The 16491-nt window shown below is 41.3% G+C and overlaps 1 protein-coding gene across 1 annotated transcript; it reads right to left on the bottom strand.

Moving 5' to 3' along the window:
* Window positions 1-8047: 8047 nt before the first annotated feature.
* Window positions 8048-14005, bottom strand: LOC137274224 (uncharacterized). The gene is made up of 2 exons (XM_067807287.1): window positions 13552-14005; window positions 8048-11498 (listed from the first exon to the last, which is right to left on the bottom strand). Exon 2 carries the CDS (start codon window positions 11366-11368, stop codon window positions 9476-9478), a length of 1893 nt encoding a protein of 630 aa, XP_067663388.1. The 5' UTR covers window positions 11369-11498; window positions 13552-14005; the 3' UTR covers window positions 8048-9475.
* Window positions 14006-16491: the final 2486 nt, after the last annotated feature.

Genomic DNA, 16491 nt, shown 5'->3' with positions numbered 1-16491 from the left:
TGTCATATCACCATCGTTCATCACCTGCGTGGACATATCTACCCCGGTAGGGGATCTCAAGATCTCAAGACAAGTTCTGAAAGCCGCCAAATACAAGGAGTACATTGTTCATCGTGACATAAAACCGGCAAACATACAGATCGGGGACGATTAAAGGTCAAAATAATTGACTTTGGGGGAGCGATGAAGTTGAGTCCGGAAGATACATTGCAGGACAGAAAGCCAACCATCAGCACTCCGCAGTACACACCACCGGAAGTCCACGCTGGAGAACGCCGGTCAGCAAGTGACATTTGTACGAAGGTTTTTCATATTTGGAGTATTGGGGTAACATTGTATGAAACGTCGACAAGGAAGATGCCGTTCTTGGGCAGCCCCGCATTTGGGAAAGACACTCTGTCCGATTTCAGTGTTTTAGAAAGGTGTGAAAGAAGGTTAAATTCTTTGGTCAAAAATTGTTTGGATATGAAACCGGAATCGAGAATCACAGCTAAAACAGCACTTAAAAAAACTTTAAAAAAAAATAATTCAGGCGTTTCTTTATCTAGATTACATGTATTTAAAACCTAGTCAAATCATTCAAAGCCCCCAGACCTAGAATTCTGCACCTTATTGTGCCTACCAAATGTCATCATTGATAACACAATTAAAGAGTGATGTCAGGTCGATATCTATTGCAAAATGGTTCCTAGTATCTAATGCTTGCTGCCCGCCTTGATATTGCTAGTGATAAACGCGACTTAAAACCACAAAACCCACCCACTCACTCACTCACTCACTCACTCACTCACTCACTCACTCACTCACTCACTCACTCACTCACTCACTCACTCACTCACTCACTCACCCACCCACCCACCCACTCACTCACTCACTCACTCACGTTGTAAAAGACGACTATAATGTTGACCGACCTCGTCGGATTCTTCAGATTCGTTTTTATTTATTGTGCACTCAGGATGTCAAATGCACAAAAGTCCCCAGTACTTCATGCTTGATGTAAGAGGCGACTAAAATGGAGACCAGACTCGGTGTCAGTCATTTGACTGTATTCACAGTGCACTTACGTTGTGGATGGTAGCTCATGCTTACTTTCAACACAAGTTCTGATGTTTTACCGGATGTTTTACCAGGCATACGTTGTAGTATTCTGTAAGATAGAACACGACTGTGTTAAAAACACCATGTACGATGTGGCTGCATCTGAACCTGATATGTATACATTCCAGGACAAACCATGTTTCCGTAGAAACCTTGTGAAAACCTGTGCAATCCACGAGAAAGTGTTCTGTACTTTCATGTGTTTGTTAACATTCATGAGCTGTTGCTTGAATCAGTATTGAATGTATTATTTATAATCCTGTCTTCCGATGTAACATATTTGTATCTATTTCAAATGTCACCTGATAGTATGTGCTTTTTTTGATCCAATCTTTCCACAGAAAAATATTAGTATATATTTCAAATGTTGCCAGATTGAATGTATATTTTTTGTAATACCGCCATGCCACTGGCAAATATGTGTATATATTTCAACTGTTGCCTGATTGAATGTGTATTTGTTTGTAATACTTTTGTTTTTGGCAAAAGACGGGATTACTGAGAAATATTTCTGTATGTTTGAAGTGAGTGAGTGAGTGAGTTTAGTTTTACGCCGCACTCAGCAATATTACAGCTATATGGCGGCGGTCTGTAAATAATCGAGTCTGGACCAGACAATCCAGTGATCAACAACATGAGCATCGATCTGCGCAATTGGGAACCGATGACATGTGTCAACCAAGTCAGCGAGCCTGACCACCCGATCCCGTTAGTCGCCTCTTACGACAAGCTGAGTCGCCTTTTATGGCAAGCATGGGTTGCTGAAGGCCTATTCTACCCCGGGACCTTCACGGGTCAGAGTATGTTTGAAATGGTACCTGATCGACTGCATTTTTTACAACCCCGTCTTTCCACTGACAAGTATTTATATATATTTCTACTGTTGTCGTAGATTAATAACCTATTCCTGAAAGATCTGCATCTTCTTTTTGTTGTTTAATAAACTATTACAACAGATATCTTCCTTTTGTTGTTTATGAACAGCATGGTGCACTCATATTCTCTGTGTTTGCGTTCTGCGTTGTCTAAGCATCGTGTCCTAAGCATATGACGACATGTAAAGGTTAGAGGGTTAGAATTGGATTTCAGTAACCCATGCTTGTCGTAAATTATGAAACGCGACAAACGGTTTCGGGTGGTCAAGCTTGGTTGATCGTAGCTAAATTGCAGAGATCGATGCTCATATCGTTGGTCACTGCGTGGCCTAGGTCAAAGTCGAGTATTTACAGAGCACCGCCTTATAGCTGTAATATTGCAGATTGCGGCGTAAAAGTAAACTCACTTATACACCCTGCTGAATGATATCTGACACGTGTATAGAAACCAGTTTGGGGGTATGTGAGATGGGATGCTCTGATGCACTAAGGCGATGCAGCGAGGTCCTTCAGAGTGCACGCAATCCAATAGTCATGAGTTTGAATCCGGCCTTAGTTCATCCTGGCAATTTTTCTTGGTTTGCCTGTGTCATATCACCATTGTGATGCTTGTTGTGCAGGGGTTTATTTCCAAACACTGTTTTAACAGTGCCGACAAAAATGTCTGTGAAAGCCAAAGTTACCGTACCTGTGCTTCCAATAGATTCCATCATTACTAGTGATAGAAGATGTATGTTAGGTAACTACATACGTAGTAACAGACAAAACACCCACTAACCGCAAAACACGCTGACAGGCAGGACAACGAGATAGTGTTTTCATCTAGAAGACTGATTGCGTAGCGTACCATTAGATCTGAACTGAAAGCCATAAATACTGCTGGAAAGAGAAATATAGTGGCTTTTCACATGTATCTCTACAATGTATGTAGTTTACACGTGTAAGTGTTAAACTAAGTTCGACCTGACTGCAGTTTGGGTGGTAGGGAGATAGGAAACGTGAAAAAAGGACTTAACTGAGGAGAGATTAGTGCAGAAATGAACAATGAGGATTTTTGGAAAGTCCAAAGCGACTTATTTGGAACAGACCATGTCTTTATTCAAATTAATGTGGGATGATATTGTATTACACAGGGTACTTATTAAATGTCCATTTTGAAATTAGACTTAGCTTCATTATAAACGATAACTGACGTAGAAGTAATAACTTTCACGCAGAAACTTTGAAGGATGTGGCTGCAATGGAGTCTCATTATTACCATAAAAAGTGTTTTGAACGATAACTTCATTATCTTTGTCCACAGTCGTCGATGTCCCACTGTAATTGCTTTTAGTACTGATATGTCAAAACCTTGACATACAATATCTGGATCAGAGAACATGTGTGTCATCAGATTTTATTAGATGCTCGGCGCATTGTGAAGCTGATTTTATGTCATCTTCAATCATTTGTGTGTTGGGAACTTAAGCGCTTCACCATTCGGCCACATATGCCCCTTTTCGTAAGAAGGGAAACTTCTCGCCAGACACTTGGCCCGCCACCTGTCTATAAATGTTAAGTGCGAGAATATAACAAATCAGTTACAATGTGGTTTGGGGGATTTCTTGCAAGTAGCCCCGAGGAATTGCGTCTAATGACAAGATGTGATCGTTAACAAAATCGTGAAATAATTCTATGCCCACTATGACATTACATGGAAAACTAAGTTAACAGACTGGTGTTGCATAAATCCAGGTTGTTAAATGAGACAGAGCATGCACGTTCATCCATTCAAATCGACGTAGGTGCTTTTGATATTCATGTCTTAATGTTAAAATCTGTTGCTGATGTGAAGTATTCATATACGAGGATGCGAAACACTACCGATATATCTGCCTGTCTGTTTGACACCTTTTCCCACCTTCGTATACGATGTCGCTCATAATATTAGTCATTTGGTCATCTGGCCAAGATTCGACCACGTACAGACCATAGTCATGTAGCTGCAGCACTGTCGGGTATGACGGCGAACAACAAACCAATAGTATTCTGCATGTCTGTTTACCGGTGATACCAGAGGCTTTCTGTTTTAAACTTTGCTTGTTTCTTTGTTTCTTTGTTTGTTGTTCAACTCAGCAATATTCCAGCTGTACAGATGTGGTCTGAAAATAACTGAATCTGGACCAGACAATCCAGTGATCAACAACATGAGTACGAGTGTCATCAAAGACAGCGAGCCTGATCACCTGATCCTGTTTGTTGCCTCTTGTCGGTTGCTGAAGGCCTGTTCTAACCTGGATAGATCTCTACAGACTACTCACTATGTATATGTCATGTAATCTGTGAGTTAACACGCCGATATTACTGTGAAAACGCATCTCCTGAGATGCACCACCAATTAGGTATATAATATATAAATGCTGTTATATGACCAAATGTAAAGTATACAAAAGATAAATGCTGTTATATGACCAAATGTAAGGTTAAGCTAGGTTTAACGCCGTTTCACACAGTATTCCAGTTATATATCTCTGCTTAGCATATTCAGAGTGATACAGAACCAAGTCGTTTACTAAACTGATGAAGCCCACAGGCAGTGATAAACCTAGCCTGAGATACATGATACCTGAGAACCCCAGAGTTGAACCCAGTCATAGTAGCCCTCGGCTTCTCCCACACAAACCTATCCCCCAACCTAAAACCGTTTAATAACTTAAATATTTCCCGTGCTTCAATGAACGACTGCTGTCAGGGCATTTATGATAATCAGGTGCTCAATGGTTAATCATGATGATTAAATGTTTTGAAAGAAAAAACACCCTGTTCCTTCTTCCTTTTCAATCAATATATGAACGTGTCGTCCCAAACGCACGTTTCCCCGCCGGGGATGGAGACACAACAATGCTATGTAGCAGTGAAAGGTATTAAGGTGAAACACTTCCCAGGTAGATCCGTCTAAAGGTATTCTGACCCAGAATCGTCACGATTCGTTTCTTGGGTATGTGAATCTGATCTCTCATAACATCTCAAGTTACAAGACTAATGTTTGTTTCAAGAAATGGGAGCCAGCTAAGTAAACTTAGACTCAGTATTATTATCATTACGTTTTACAGATTAAAGATTATATGCAGCAGTGAGGGTTCGGGTGACCCTTGTCCAGTCAGGCTGGTAAGGCGCACCATTAGCTCAGGGCCCTTGCCCCCTCTACCCTCAGCCGAGACAGCGAATGGGACCTCTCCCAGGAAACGCTGTTCAGTCGACCCACCATGAACTTTCCGGAGAATATCAAGGCTCCCCAACACTGCAGCCTTTTGCATTACCCAAATTGTCAGAAGGGCTGTGTGCCCTGTGGAAAACCCGGGCAGAAAACCATGGACACCGAGAACACGGCAGTGTACAAGGGATGCAAGCGAGACATTTCAAAGGCGAGGTCAGCATCTTTAGGCTGCTTTTCCTGATTCTTGCCAATCACCACGGTGTGAAAAAGGGTATGATATAATAATTAACGATATTAATATATTCATTGACTTTACCAAATAGGACAAGATCGGTTTGTTGACTGGAATTCTTCTTTTATGGGCCTACTCCAGAGAAGTTTGAAAGCACCATTTTCCATGAAGACCTGGACATGTTTAGGGTCGTACCACGGATGGACCTCGCACCTCGGCAAAGCCAAAGGCATGGCGAAATCGGCAGTAGAAGCAGCGAACCATGTGACCATGCCGTTTAAGATATGCTGTATGTGCCAGTGAAGAGCGTCCACTGACAAGGTGTTGGACAGTATTATTATTACTCAGTACAGCAGTGTAACGAATAATACTTAGTTTACTAAGACTGGAGCCCGCACTGATCGGAGATCGTTCTTGCCCTGGATAACTGGCCATCGTTGCATTGAGGAGTATATTACTACTCTGTCCTATTTTTCTATTTTCATCGTTTTAGCCTACCCACATTGCCACTCTATTTTGTACTGATACTGTCATTTCTTTGTAAACATAGTAAATGTTAGAATACAGTAAATTATAATACTGTTGTAAATTATAGCAATTGTTTTATTGTTTGTTGGTTTCATACCGAATTCCTTTAAGGACTAATGCAGGTAAAGCGTTCGCTCGTCACGCCGAAGACCCGGGTTCGACTCTCCACATGGATACAATGTGTGATACCCCTTGCTGGTGTCCCCCGCCGTTATATTGCAGGAATAAAAACAGCGAAAAGCCATACTCACGCATTCATTCTTTCACGGGCTGATTAAATACTGCATTGGTTTCAACTTGGAAATCAACAATGGATAACAATAACTATAGATATATCTTGTTCTAAATTATATATTTCCCCTGACCTAAAACCGTTTAAAAACTTTAAAACATTCAATTAACGGCTGTGGGAACACTGTTTTAATGATTATATGTTTTGTACAAACGTTACTTCTTCCTCGTCAATTAATCAACCAGCCTGTAGTCTTACATGTACGTTTCCCCCTCAGGTGATTGGGGCGTCATAGGTATATCTACCTGAGCTGAGCAAAACAAATGAGTGTTTGATTCAGGCCACTCCTGACGATACACATGATGTCACGAGGCCTTTCTGTCCGGGTTTATATGTCGAAATAATAACTGATGGTGCAGTAATATTCTCTCATGACTTTAAAGATCATTGACTTGACTCTTTAGGTAGTGACATGGTAAGTGACGCGTGATAGTGTTTACGACAGCACTGTTCGTAACATTGATTGATATACCCCAGAATGCACCAGATCACTGAAAACAGCAGCCTCACAAACATCACTTATGTTTGGAAGAAATTTTGAGAAAAAGTACTTGACAGTTTGTCGACTGGGGATTCAGTCAATGTATACTTTTGTCTCCCGTCATGTTAGTTGCCCATAATAGTAGTGATCACATGCATTCATGTATTGGCCATTCTGTATATTGCGTTATTTATTCATACATTTATATGACGGCGGCCTGTAAAACGTTAAGCTGGGCCATATAATTCCGTACTTGACTACACACGCCTCAATCCACATAACTGGGACGTGGTGATATTTGCCAGCCAAGTCAGCAAGCCTTAGCACAAGCATGTGTAGTCGAAGATCGGTTCTTACCTGGATTTTCAAGAAATTTGCATATTTACAAAGGAAAGGTTGAGATAATATTCTGAAGATGTTTTTAAATTTCATTTCATCAGAAATAAGACGTCCTGACAGCTGGAACATTTGTTATTTTCTCCATCTTTTTCATTAATTTTTTTGTTTTACATGTGAATAGACCCAAATGGATGATTCACAGGTCGTTGGACTTTACAACCAATCCTGATTTGTTTAGATTAGACTCAATACTCTGTAGGCCATATAGATATTAATGTGCTAGCAGGAACATGGTACATTGAACACGAGTAGTAACTTGTGGTATCAGAGACTGAATACATGGAACGGCCTATATTTTAAGAAACCCACTCTCTCTTCCCCAGCCACACTTCCAATAGGAAGTGGGGCTGGGGTTTTGTGGTTGGGGTTGAGACATATCTAAGCCCTTGAAATGCTATATACTTTCAGTGGACAACCTACTACCAGAATAGAGTGATGGCAGTCAACGTATTCTTAGAAATCAAGTGACAATCAGATATTCTTGGAAACAGGCTTAACGGATACATCTTGACGAAGGTAACGTTAGAAACACGGCGGATTTGAGACAAGGTACTTCTGGTCAAAAGCACGACCTATTCGGGAAGCAGGTCAACAATGTCATATATATATGATTGTGAACCATCGAGAGCTGGATTAGTTTAAAACTGAAAATTTGTATCTACACCTAGTATCCAACACGTGTATGCAATGATGTGGACCGCAGACACACCTGTGTCGCAAATACCAGAAATACCCATCAGAGCATCAGCATCTGAGGTAGGCAGGTTGGTTCAAACGTCTTAGGCTGACCGTCTCGGAACTGATATGGGACAGTAGAGAAAGAACGCGCAGGCAGTGTGGGTAAAATAGTAAACACTGCAATATGCCCAGAGATCGAAAACGTCAAAAAGGAAAGTGCATTCATGTTAACATTCATTAGGTCAGTTTAGAACACGTATACACGTTTACAAACACCGGTTTCAATTTATTTTGAAAATATATACACAGGAAAATATAAATATATACATGGTACACGTCTTTGAAGCCCCGGTCCGCCCACAATATATATGAATTTACAATACCCCTACTAGTGCTAATCCCTCATATAACAACATCGGCGCTGGAAATGAGTAATGAACGGAGACTTGTCAGTCTTCAACCGTCCAATTACTTTAAACCAAGCACACGGATTCGACACGTATTTGGTCTCATTTCAAAGTCCTTCATCAAAAACGACTTAAACGTTTTCTGAAAAGAAATATTGGATTCATAAAATACAAAGTTATGAGTGCAAAACACGCATGCAGATTCTCAACGAGTTTGACGGACCAGGAAGAAAGGGCTATATTCCAATTTACAGGATGTTTATGCGGCACACAGCCAACATAACATAACATGTTAACATGGACTGACAGGGCTGTAGAAGTCATGAGACACAAGTATCCGTATACATTTACATAAATAGACCACACAAGGGCAGCTACAGACATCCTGAGGTCAAGGAGAATATATCACGTGGCCACATCCAGCATTCTCCAGATACATGTACTTTGTTCCTGTTGTTGTCTATACATAATTACGAGGAAAGATGACAGTCAAGGGTCAAGAGTAACGAGTGTCTTTTAATCATTTGATAATATTAGCTACCCCTACCCTTTCTCCGGTTAAGGTGTCTGCTCGTCAGACAGAACACATTCCCTACATGGGCCAATTTGTGTTCAATTCTTGTGTTCCCTTCCATCCGTGATACTGCTAGAATATTGCTAAAAGCGGCATAAAACTAAACACAATCAGTCAGTCACTCCCCTTTCTCACAAACTCAATTCACAATACGTTAAGTGCACAATCGGGTCATTAAAACATTGCACATGGTGGGTGTTGCACTACATTTTAAGCTAGTCTCGTGACCCTTACCCCTTACCCAAATGACCAAGGTAGCTTTAGGTTCCCAGGTCTTATGTAAGTTATGACACACAAAGCATGGAATTGAAACACTCTATATCTGCTTTGTTCGACTGACAATGTAAAGATCCACCTGTGTAAAATATCTGCTTAAACACTAGAGTTTCCGTCAGGTGTACCGATGTACCCTTTATATACTAAGCAGCAAAAGAAACGTAACTGTATTTTTGTCTTTCAAATACAAGACATTAATGTGAACGCCTTTGTTCTTGAGATTTCATTTTTACGAAAATTGTGCTTCTGTTGCTGTTCTGATTGAACTGCTTGGGCTTACGATGAGTGATCTGGAGAGCTCTTTGAAGGGCTTTGAATGTTTTCTTGATGTAGTATTATGAGTAAGTATAGGTGTTCTAGATAAGCTTTGAAGGATGCGCACACAACATAAAGTCACCTTTCACACCCAATATGGTACAACATGATGTCGTAACAGTCAATGGAAGCCCATAATTCGCCTCCATTCTACAAATTCCGCCCACAGTTGGCTGTTCATGATCTGACTAGTCTGTGAAGATGTGGTCTGCTCAATATCCAGCCTTATGTCTGGACTCAGTGTGAGATGCTTGGATTGACAACGTCGAAACAACAGGAAGGACTTTCCCGTTAGAGACGTCCAGCCGTGCGTAACGTGATATGCCCTTTCCCCGTCGACCATGACGCTGTCAGAGTCGCAGTTACCATCCTTTACATGCATGGACCGGAAGGTGGCAAAAGGGTACCGCGTAGTATCTTTCTTGAAAACGAGGTTAGACACTGTCAACGATGTTTCTGGGATGGCTGCTTTCAGATCTAACCTTGCTGAACCTCCATCAGCATAATACAAGGTCATGGTCAGATTGGTAGGGGCTAGGTCCATTCTGACAATAGGGGAGGAAGGTCTGAGAGTCTCCGCGTCAGACTGTCCGACAATCACAGAAGTACCAAATGGTATCCAATCCAGCCCTGGGGGCGGAAGTTCTAAAAGTCTGATGTTTCCATCTTGGTAAAGTACGAATATCTGGGCAAAGCCTTTTGACCAAGGAACTGGGCGTGAAATTCGGAAATAATCCACTTTGTTAAAGACATCGCCAGTGTCCAGACGGTGAACTTTCATTGTCTCTGGTGATCGCCACCAGAAGTCAACGTCTATGCCCTCAATTATGAGATTTTCCGACCTGAAAATTGAAAATGGCCGATCAGGCCTCATGTATCGTCTCTCAAGTTGCACGTAATCAAATGTCAGAGAGCTAATTTCAGATGTCGCTATGGAAACGAGAAGAACATTCTCATCAAATTCCGTCCATGAAAAGTCAGGAATGTGCCACTCTTTAGTTGTCTCTCCTGGCTTAAATACTTCATCAACTAGACCCATGACCTTCTTCACGCGTCCTTGGTACAACACTCTCATTGTTACTTTAGATTTTACGGGCTGGATCTTGATGGTCACTTTAGACCCAATTTCTGCATCAATATAGCCCTGTGACTGACCTTTGAGTCGGAACACAAACTGTAGTACCTGGGAGGTGAAGGGTTTGTTTCTCCCAAACAAAAAGTCCACCCGCACTTCCGGGAACGTGGCTCGGCTTAGAGGTTGCGGTATCACGAAATGTGAAATCTTCCAGTATACCGATGGAAGGGACACACATCCTGTTGTGTTTGGTTGACGGTCGTTGATGAACGTTTTATAATCGGGCATTGTTGCCGTCAGTTTGTAAGACATGACGTTTCTTAGAAACACCGGTATCTTGACGTTATCTTCCTCTGCACACTTTGTGGGATAGCTGGTCTGTAGGAGGGTAGCGTTCTCCAGCACGTTCGGATTTACTGGCGGGACGGTTGGTAGAACGTTTGAACACACAAGCGCGCAGGTTAATATGTCAAGCGTAATAGTCTGGTCCGATAGCTCCAGCTCAACGTAATCAATCTCAATCCCATTGGCAGCCTTTGCGAGAAGGGATAAAACATGCATGCCCTCCCTGAAAACCCATGGTGTCCCAACCGGCCCCGATATATGGAAGACATTCCATAGCTTCCCCCAATCGGATTTGTTCCCCGTTAAGAATGACCCAACATCCACGTGATCGATAGTTAAGGATACAAGGTCAGGTCCGCCGTCGTTGGAATATCTGACGTTGCTGATGCGGAGTGAGGTATCTTGTCTCAGACACAAGTAAAATGATAAATATTCACCGTTTCTTAGTAAAACTGTTTTTCCAGTTACCGCATTTGAACGGTGACGAATGGCGTGATTGCCTCTGGCACCTGTGGCTCCCAGCGAGAGTTTCACAGCCAAGACTGCTGGGATCACGAGACAGATAATAATACTGACAAGCAAAGCTGGTTTCATGACGATCGTTGGTAAGAAATTGCTCACACTTCTTCAACTTTTTTTTCAACTTTGGGCCTTCACCTTCGTTTCCGGTCGGGTGTGACTGACGTAATCGTTCTCCATGATTGAATCCTGGTTTAACGTATACCTGGAAAGCAAATAATTAAATTATTACAGAACAGTAAATCTCACGTTCCCCATATGGTCAGAATGTTATATAACATAGCCTTATAAAAACATGGTCAGCTGTAAGCAAACAATTTAATATATGTCGAGTTATTCGTGGCTAGAGCTTAATTAAAAATGTATGAGACCAACCGAAACAAATTATATTTTTATTATTTGCATGCTATATGCTCTACAACATGAAATCAGTTAAAGACGATCCTACTCCGTCAAACCAAAAATATTAAAATGAATAATATGTTCAAAGGCCAGACAGGAAGACCCAAATTTTTCATTTTAAACAGCTAATAGTGTAAACACAACACACCTTTCTGACGTGAATATTCAGCTGACATCACATACATGATCGTGGTGATTTGTTTACTCATTCAATGTCTGTCTGTCCAACACTCAAGCAAGGAAATGAACCTTGGTGGTTGACTCGAGAGGCACCCTATGACCTTGTCGACATTCTGGGTATTAATATACCCTTGGGTAGCACAGCAGGCGTTAAAACGTCCCAGTAATGAACTGTTAGCTACTAAAGTTGTCATACTATGTATGTATTCAGTGTCGTGTTCATGTTCGAGTTGGACGTTTATATCAGTGTTGGAGATGATTTATAGTATGATAATATTCTAACAATTTCTACTTTGAAATAAGTACAAGCCAAGCAAGGTAACAATAATAGATACTAGTGAAAATAATTCTTTCAGGCGGCGAATTGCGGGAGATTATGATTTATTTCCTTGTCAAGAGGGAACTAATTTTAAGCCTTCGTGACACAAGTATTTAATTTTAATCCTACAGTTTATGTTATAGTCCCGTATAAGAACTTTTCTCAAGGTCAGCGTATGATTATAAATTTGTTTGACATATTCCTTATCACGCGTAGATCTGTTCATAAAATGTAATTTGACAAAAGTTAACCCAGTTAAAAGTCACTGCTGTGTTCTTATACATCATAAGGTTTACGACATAAACTCAATTCACAAATGAGAGTATACTTTAGAAAGACACTTAAAAACACCATTAGTACATAGGATGAACGTAAAGGTAGAACGAAGTATGATTATCACAAGCACGCTTTCAACAACGTGAGGGATATAACGAACTGTTTCTATTGCACAGACCACTGTTTTTATAGTTTACTTGTCTACCCGTATGTCGAACTCCGGGTATAATGAACGTAAATTAGTGGCCTCTTTGAGTTCGTTATAACCGGAGTTATATATACACTGTAATTACTGCTGTTGGTTCACGTACCTGTTTTGTCGAGAGGCGAGTGCATCTATGTGAAGCGCACAATAACATACAAAGGAACAGTTTCACACATTCTGTCGCTGCCAGTTGGACTAGAGCTCTTTGTTAACGACTTTTGGAATTCTACCGAATGAACCCCAAGGAAATAGGCAGTCACTATAATGCAATTTACACTTAATGACCTTTTTCCTGCTTTCATGGAGTGCCATAAATCTTAGATTGTGTCCAAATACGACACACTTCAGAGTGGAAGTCGTTCGTATTTTGGTAGAACATTCACAAATACATTCCTTTTCAGTAAACACACTTTAAAATCATGTTTCTAAAAAATAACATAATCAATTTACTGTGACAGACGAAATAATATTAATATTTTTACAATCGTGTTAATATGATCAATATCGCACGTTACGTCACGTGTCAAGAATACAGTTTTCCATGCATTCTTTAGAAACAAATACCATTGTCACTTTACTTAAAACATATTTTCTAAATCTGCCAAGGTTTCAGGTAAAAACTAAACTTTTTGTACGTAATACTAATGTCGCATATACTTACAAGCCAGTCGCTATAATCGTGTACTTCCAACTGTTTATGAGCAAATGATGGTTCTCTCAAGAGCTATGAAGCCAGTTTCTGATAGATATAAGCTATTCATCAAGTAAAATAAGTAATTAACATGACGGAAGTTGGTTCATAGACGGATTGATCCGAAACCGGTTTGAACAGCAAGTATTTTTGGCTTAAGACAAGTTCATGCTTCTGCCACCTACCTGTGAGGAAAATGTCGTCTGTTTCACAGTCGTCGCCGTGGGGCGCTGAAGCATATCAACATACTTTCAGCTGCACATATATTTGTCCAGTGTTGAAGCTATTTTTAGTCGTTGGTTTGTGAGCGAAGTAACTTGGACGGGACTTTGTGCAGAGCAGACGACATTTCCCTGACCACCATAACACAATGGAGAATACGCGAGAGGGGAAAGTTTGATGACAGCCCCGTTAGGTTCGAAAGTGACACTTATTCAGATGTTGGCAGAGAACACCGCTTGACAGATGTAATACTTCCAGCTTTATTGTAGACTTCCGCTGCAAAACAAACACGTGACGCCGTTGTTCAAGTCACGAGGGAAGATTCAAGCACATAGCATGTGCGCATATGCCAGAGTTTTGTCACGACAACAATTAAAGTACAGCGGAACACAGCAGCGAGATCTGGTCCTCAAGCTCCACGGCTCCTTGAGGTGTACCAGCATTGGCTAAGAGTTATATATCATTTATATACCGCACTGGAGGAGCGCACCCTCGGGGAAGGACTGGTCAGAAACAAGCACGCACCTGGTGACTGTGTCAAAATATGACATCTCAAATACTGATCATTGACAGTGATATGGTTATAATGCAAAGTTTCGCCTCATTTGTGTTTCACATGACTGTTACAGAGATAATGAGGACGTTTTATCTATAATAGTATGGGTGAGGTGAAAATGGGTTTAACATAAAGTTCAAGATTATTGTTCGTATATGCATGCGATATGCATGCATGCGCGTGTCCGTGTAGTCCAGACTTATGAAGGTGCTATAGCCTACCGAGATAAAACGCTGCAGTTTACACATACACCCAACATATACCCAGTATGTTCACCCCGGAACGACCGCTCCTTGTCAGGCAAGGTAACAATAAGAAGCATATTTTACGCATTGTTTTGTGACGCAGCCGAGGATCGAAGCACCGATCATTCGATCACCGTACACTCTATCGACTAGATTAGCATGGATCAGTTCAGCAACAGAGAATCTATATCTAATACCCTCAGCTGTGTCTGGCTGTGATGGTGTGATATTGTACCGACGTGTATCTTCTCGTCTGTGGGTGCGTATGATCAATGATTCCATCCACTGTTATATGACTGTTAACCAACAAAATGTTCCAAAGAGTCATCAGGCTATCTTGTGGCCCTTTCAATACTTCAACTCGTTTCAGGGTAGATAATGTTGCACCACTGTTTTATGATGTCCGGACGACAACATTGTTTTCAAATGTCAACGTCAACGTCTCAGCGAAATCCAGTGAGTTGTGTCACCTGCCTTCTGCTAACAACGCCATAAATGTGTAGTGTCTTGCATGATGGGTAGGCAAGCTTGACCTGCCATGGCGGTTTGGTGAGAACTTCACACACGCGCGCACGCTATTGGCACTATTTTAGCAATATCATGACAAGGGACAACACAAAATGACTTCACAGATTGTAAACCCAGAAGGGGAATTAAATCCGGGAACCCTTGAACCACCCCTGAGAATAAAGAAGGTGTGTATGTAGAGGTCCAGATGGGGTCATACTGGAGATGTCCCCCTAGATTACGTTCATGTCGATCAACAAGTCCAACCATCTATTCACACCATTGCAAGCAAGCACTGGGCCCCCTTTCACGAAGCAACCTTTACTAAGGTTAACCTTATCTCCCCTTCTTTTAACACTGCTCACAGGTTACCTTAGTCACTTACAATCACCTTGGTGCTTTGTGAAAGGATGCCTGGTTTAGTCTGTCTTGATCAAAACAATGGCCATTTCTGGTATGCCTGGGTCTACAGTAGGAAATCAACACAATCCTTTTTCTTCCAACCAGTGGATCGTACCTACTTCGTTCATTTATTGCAGTGTCGAGAGCTCAAATCGATCAAAACTCGCCGTCGTGTCCAATTGTGATAGTGTCCGAATTGTCAAACAATATGATTGTTTCTCGGAAGATGAATTAGTAATATCAAAGGGAAAGGTACAGGAACTGCATGTTTGAACCTGTGACCGGCACCAGTGAAGAAAGTGGACACATGGGTCACGTGTGATAGCAAAACATAGAGTAGTGAGTTGGTTCAGTTTAGTTTTTAGACACAATATCCTGCTGAACTCTGCAAATTGCATGACGAAGATAAATCCCCTGTCACCAACGCGGGGACAGCGTGTGACTTGTCTATGTGCTACAAGACACTATACACATGACTGAGTGATTTATGTCCCTTGGACTGACTGCTGCCATACATTATGTCATAATCTGCTGCAGGTGCGTGTGTTGTGAGATGAGCGTGACTGTAGATGTTATAATGCTTGGTTAATTAGTACTGACTGGCCCCAAAAATAAGTTCATCTTGTTAATCTTTAGACTGAGTGACTGAGTTTAGTGTTACGCCGCTTTTAGCACTATTACAGCAATTTCACGGCGGGGGGCACCAGAAATGAGCTTCGCACATTGTTCCCAGGAATCAAACCAGGTCTTCGACTTGACGAGTGAACGCTTTAACCACTAGGCCAACCTTATTTTTAGACTACAACGGATATAAGGGTTTGGGGTGAAAACGCGCACCTAAACTTGAAAAAGGGAATGTTTTACAACATAACAAATATGTAACTTATGTTTTAATCAAGAAAGCTTGACTTCGGTTTCACTCTTTAGTGATAAATGCGAAATATCATGCTCCATGCTCCGATCAATGTAAATCTCATTCTTCTTTTCACCTTCCTCCTGCACCGAGTCATTCCGTGACGCTGCGTCACTGCAAAGAAATTGAATTTCACAAGTACATGCGGTCTATGCGAGAAGATCCGGGTTAGAACTGGTTTACAGCACCTCATGCATGCCGTATGATGCGACTAACTGGATTATTGGTAGTGAGGCTCACTGACTTGGTGAAACACATCATCGCAGGGCAATTGCGTAGA

The sequence above is a fragment of the Haliotis asinina genome, chromosome 2 (assembly GCF_037392515.1).
Source record: "Haliotis asinina isolate JCU_RB_2024 chromosome 2, JCU_Hal_asi_v2, whole genome shotgun sequence".
NCBI lineage: Eukaryota > Metazoa > Mollusca > Gastropoda > Lepetellida > Haliotidae > Haliotis > Haliotis asinina.
The sequence above is the reverse complement of the archived record's forward strand: the minus strand, read 5'-3'. Positions and strand labels throughout refer to the sequence as shown.

What these genes read in the sequence shown, in the direction of transcription:
- LOC137274224 (XM_067807287.1), bottom strand. Translation starts at nt 11,368, where the DNA reads ATGAAACCAGCTTTGCTTGTCAGTATTATTATCTGTCTCGTGATCCCA.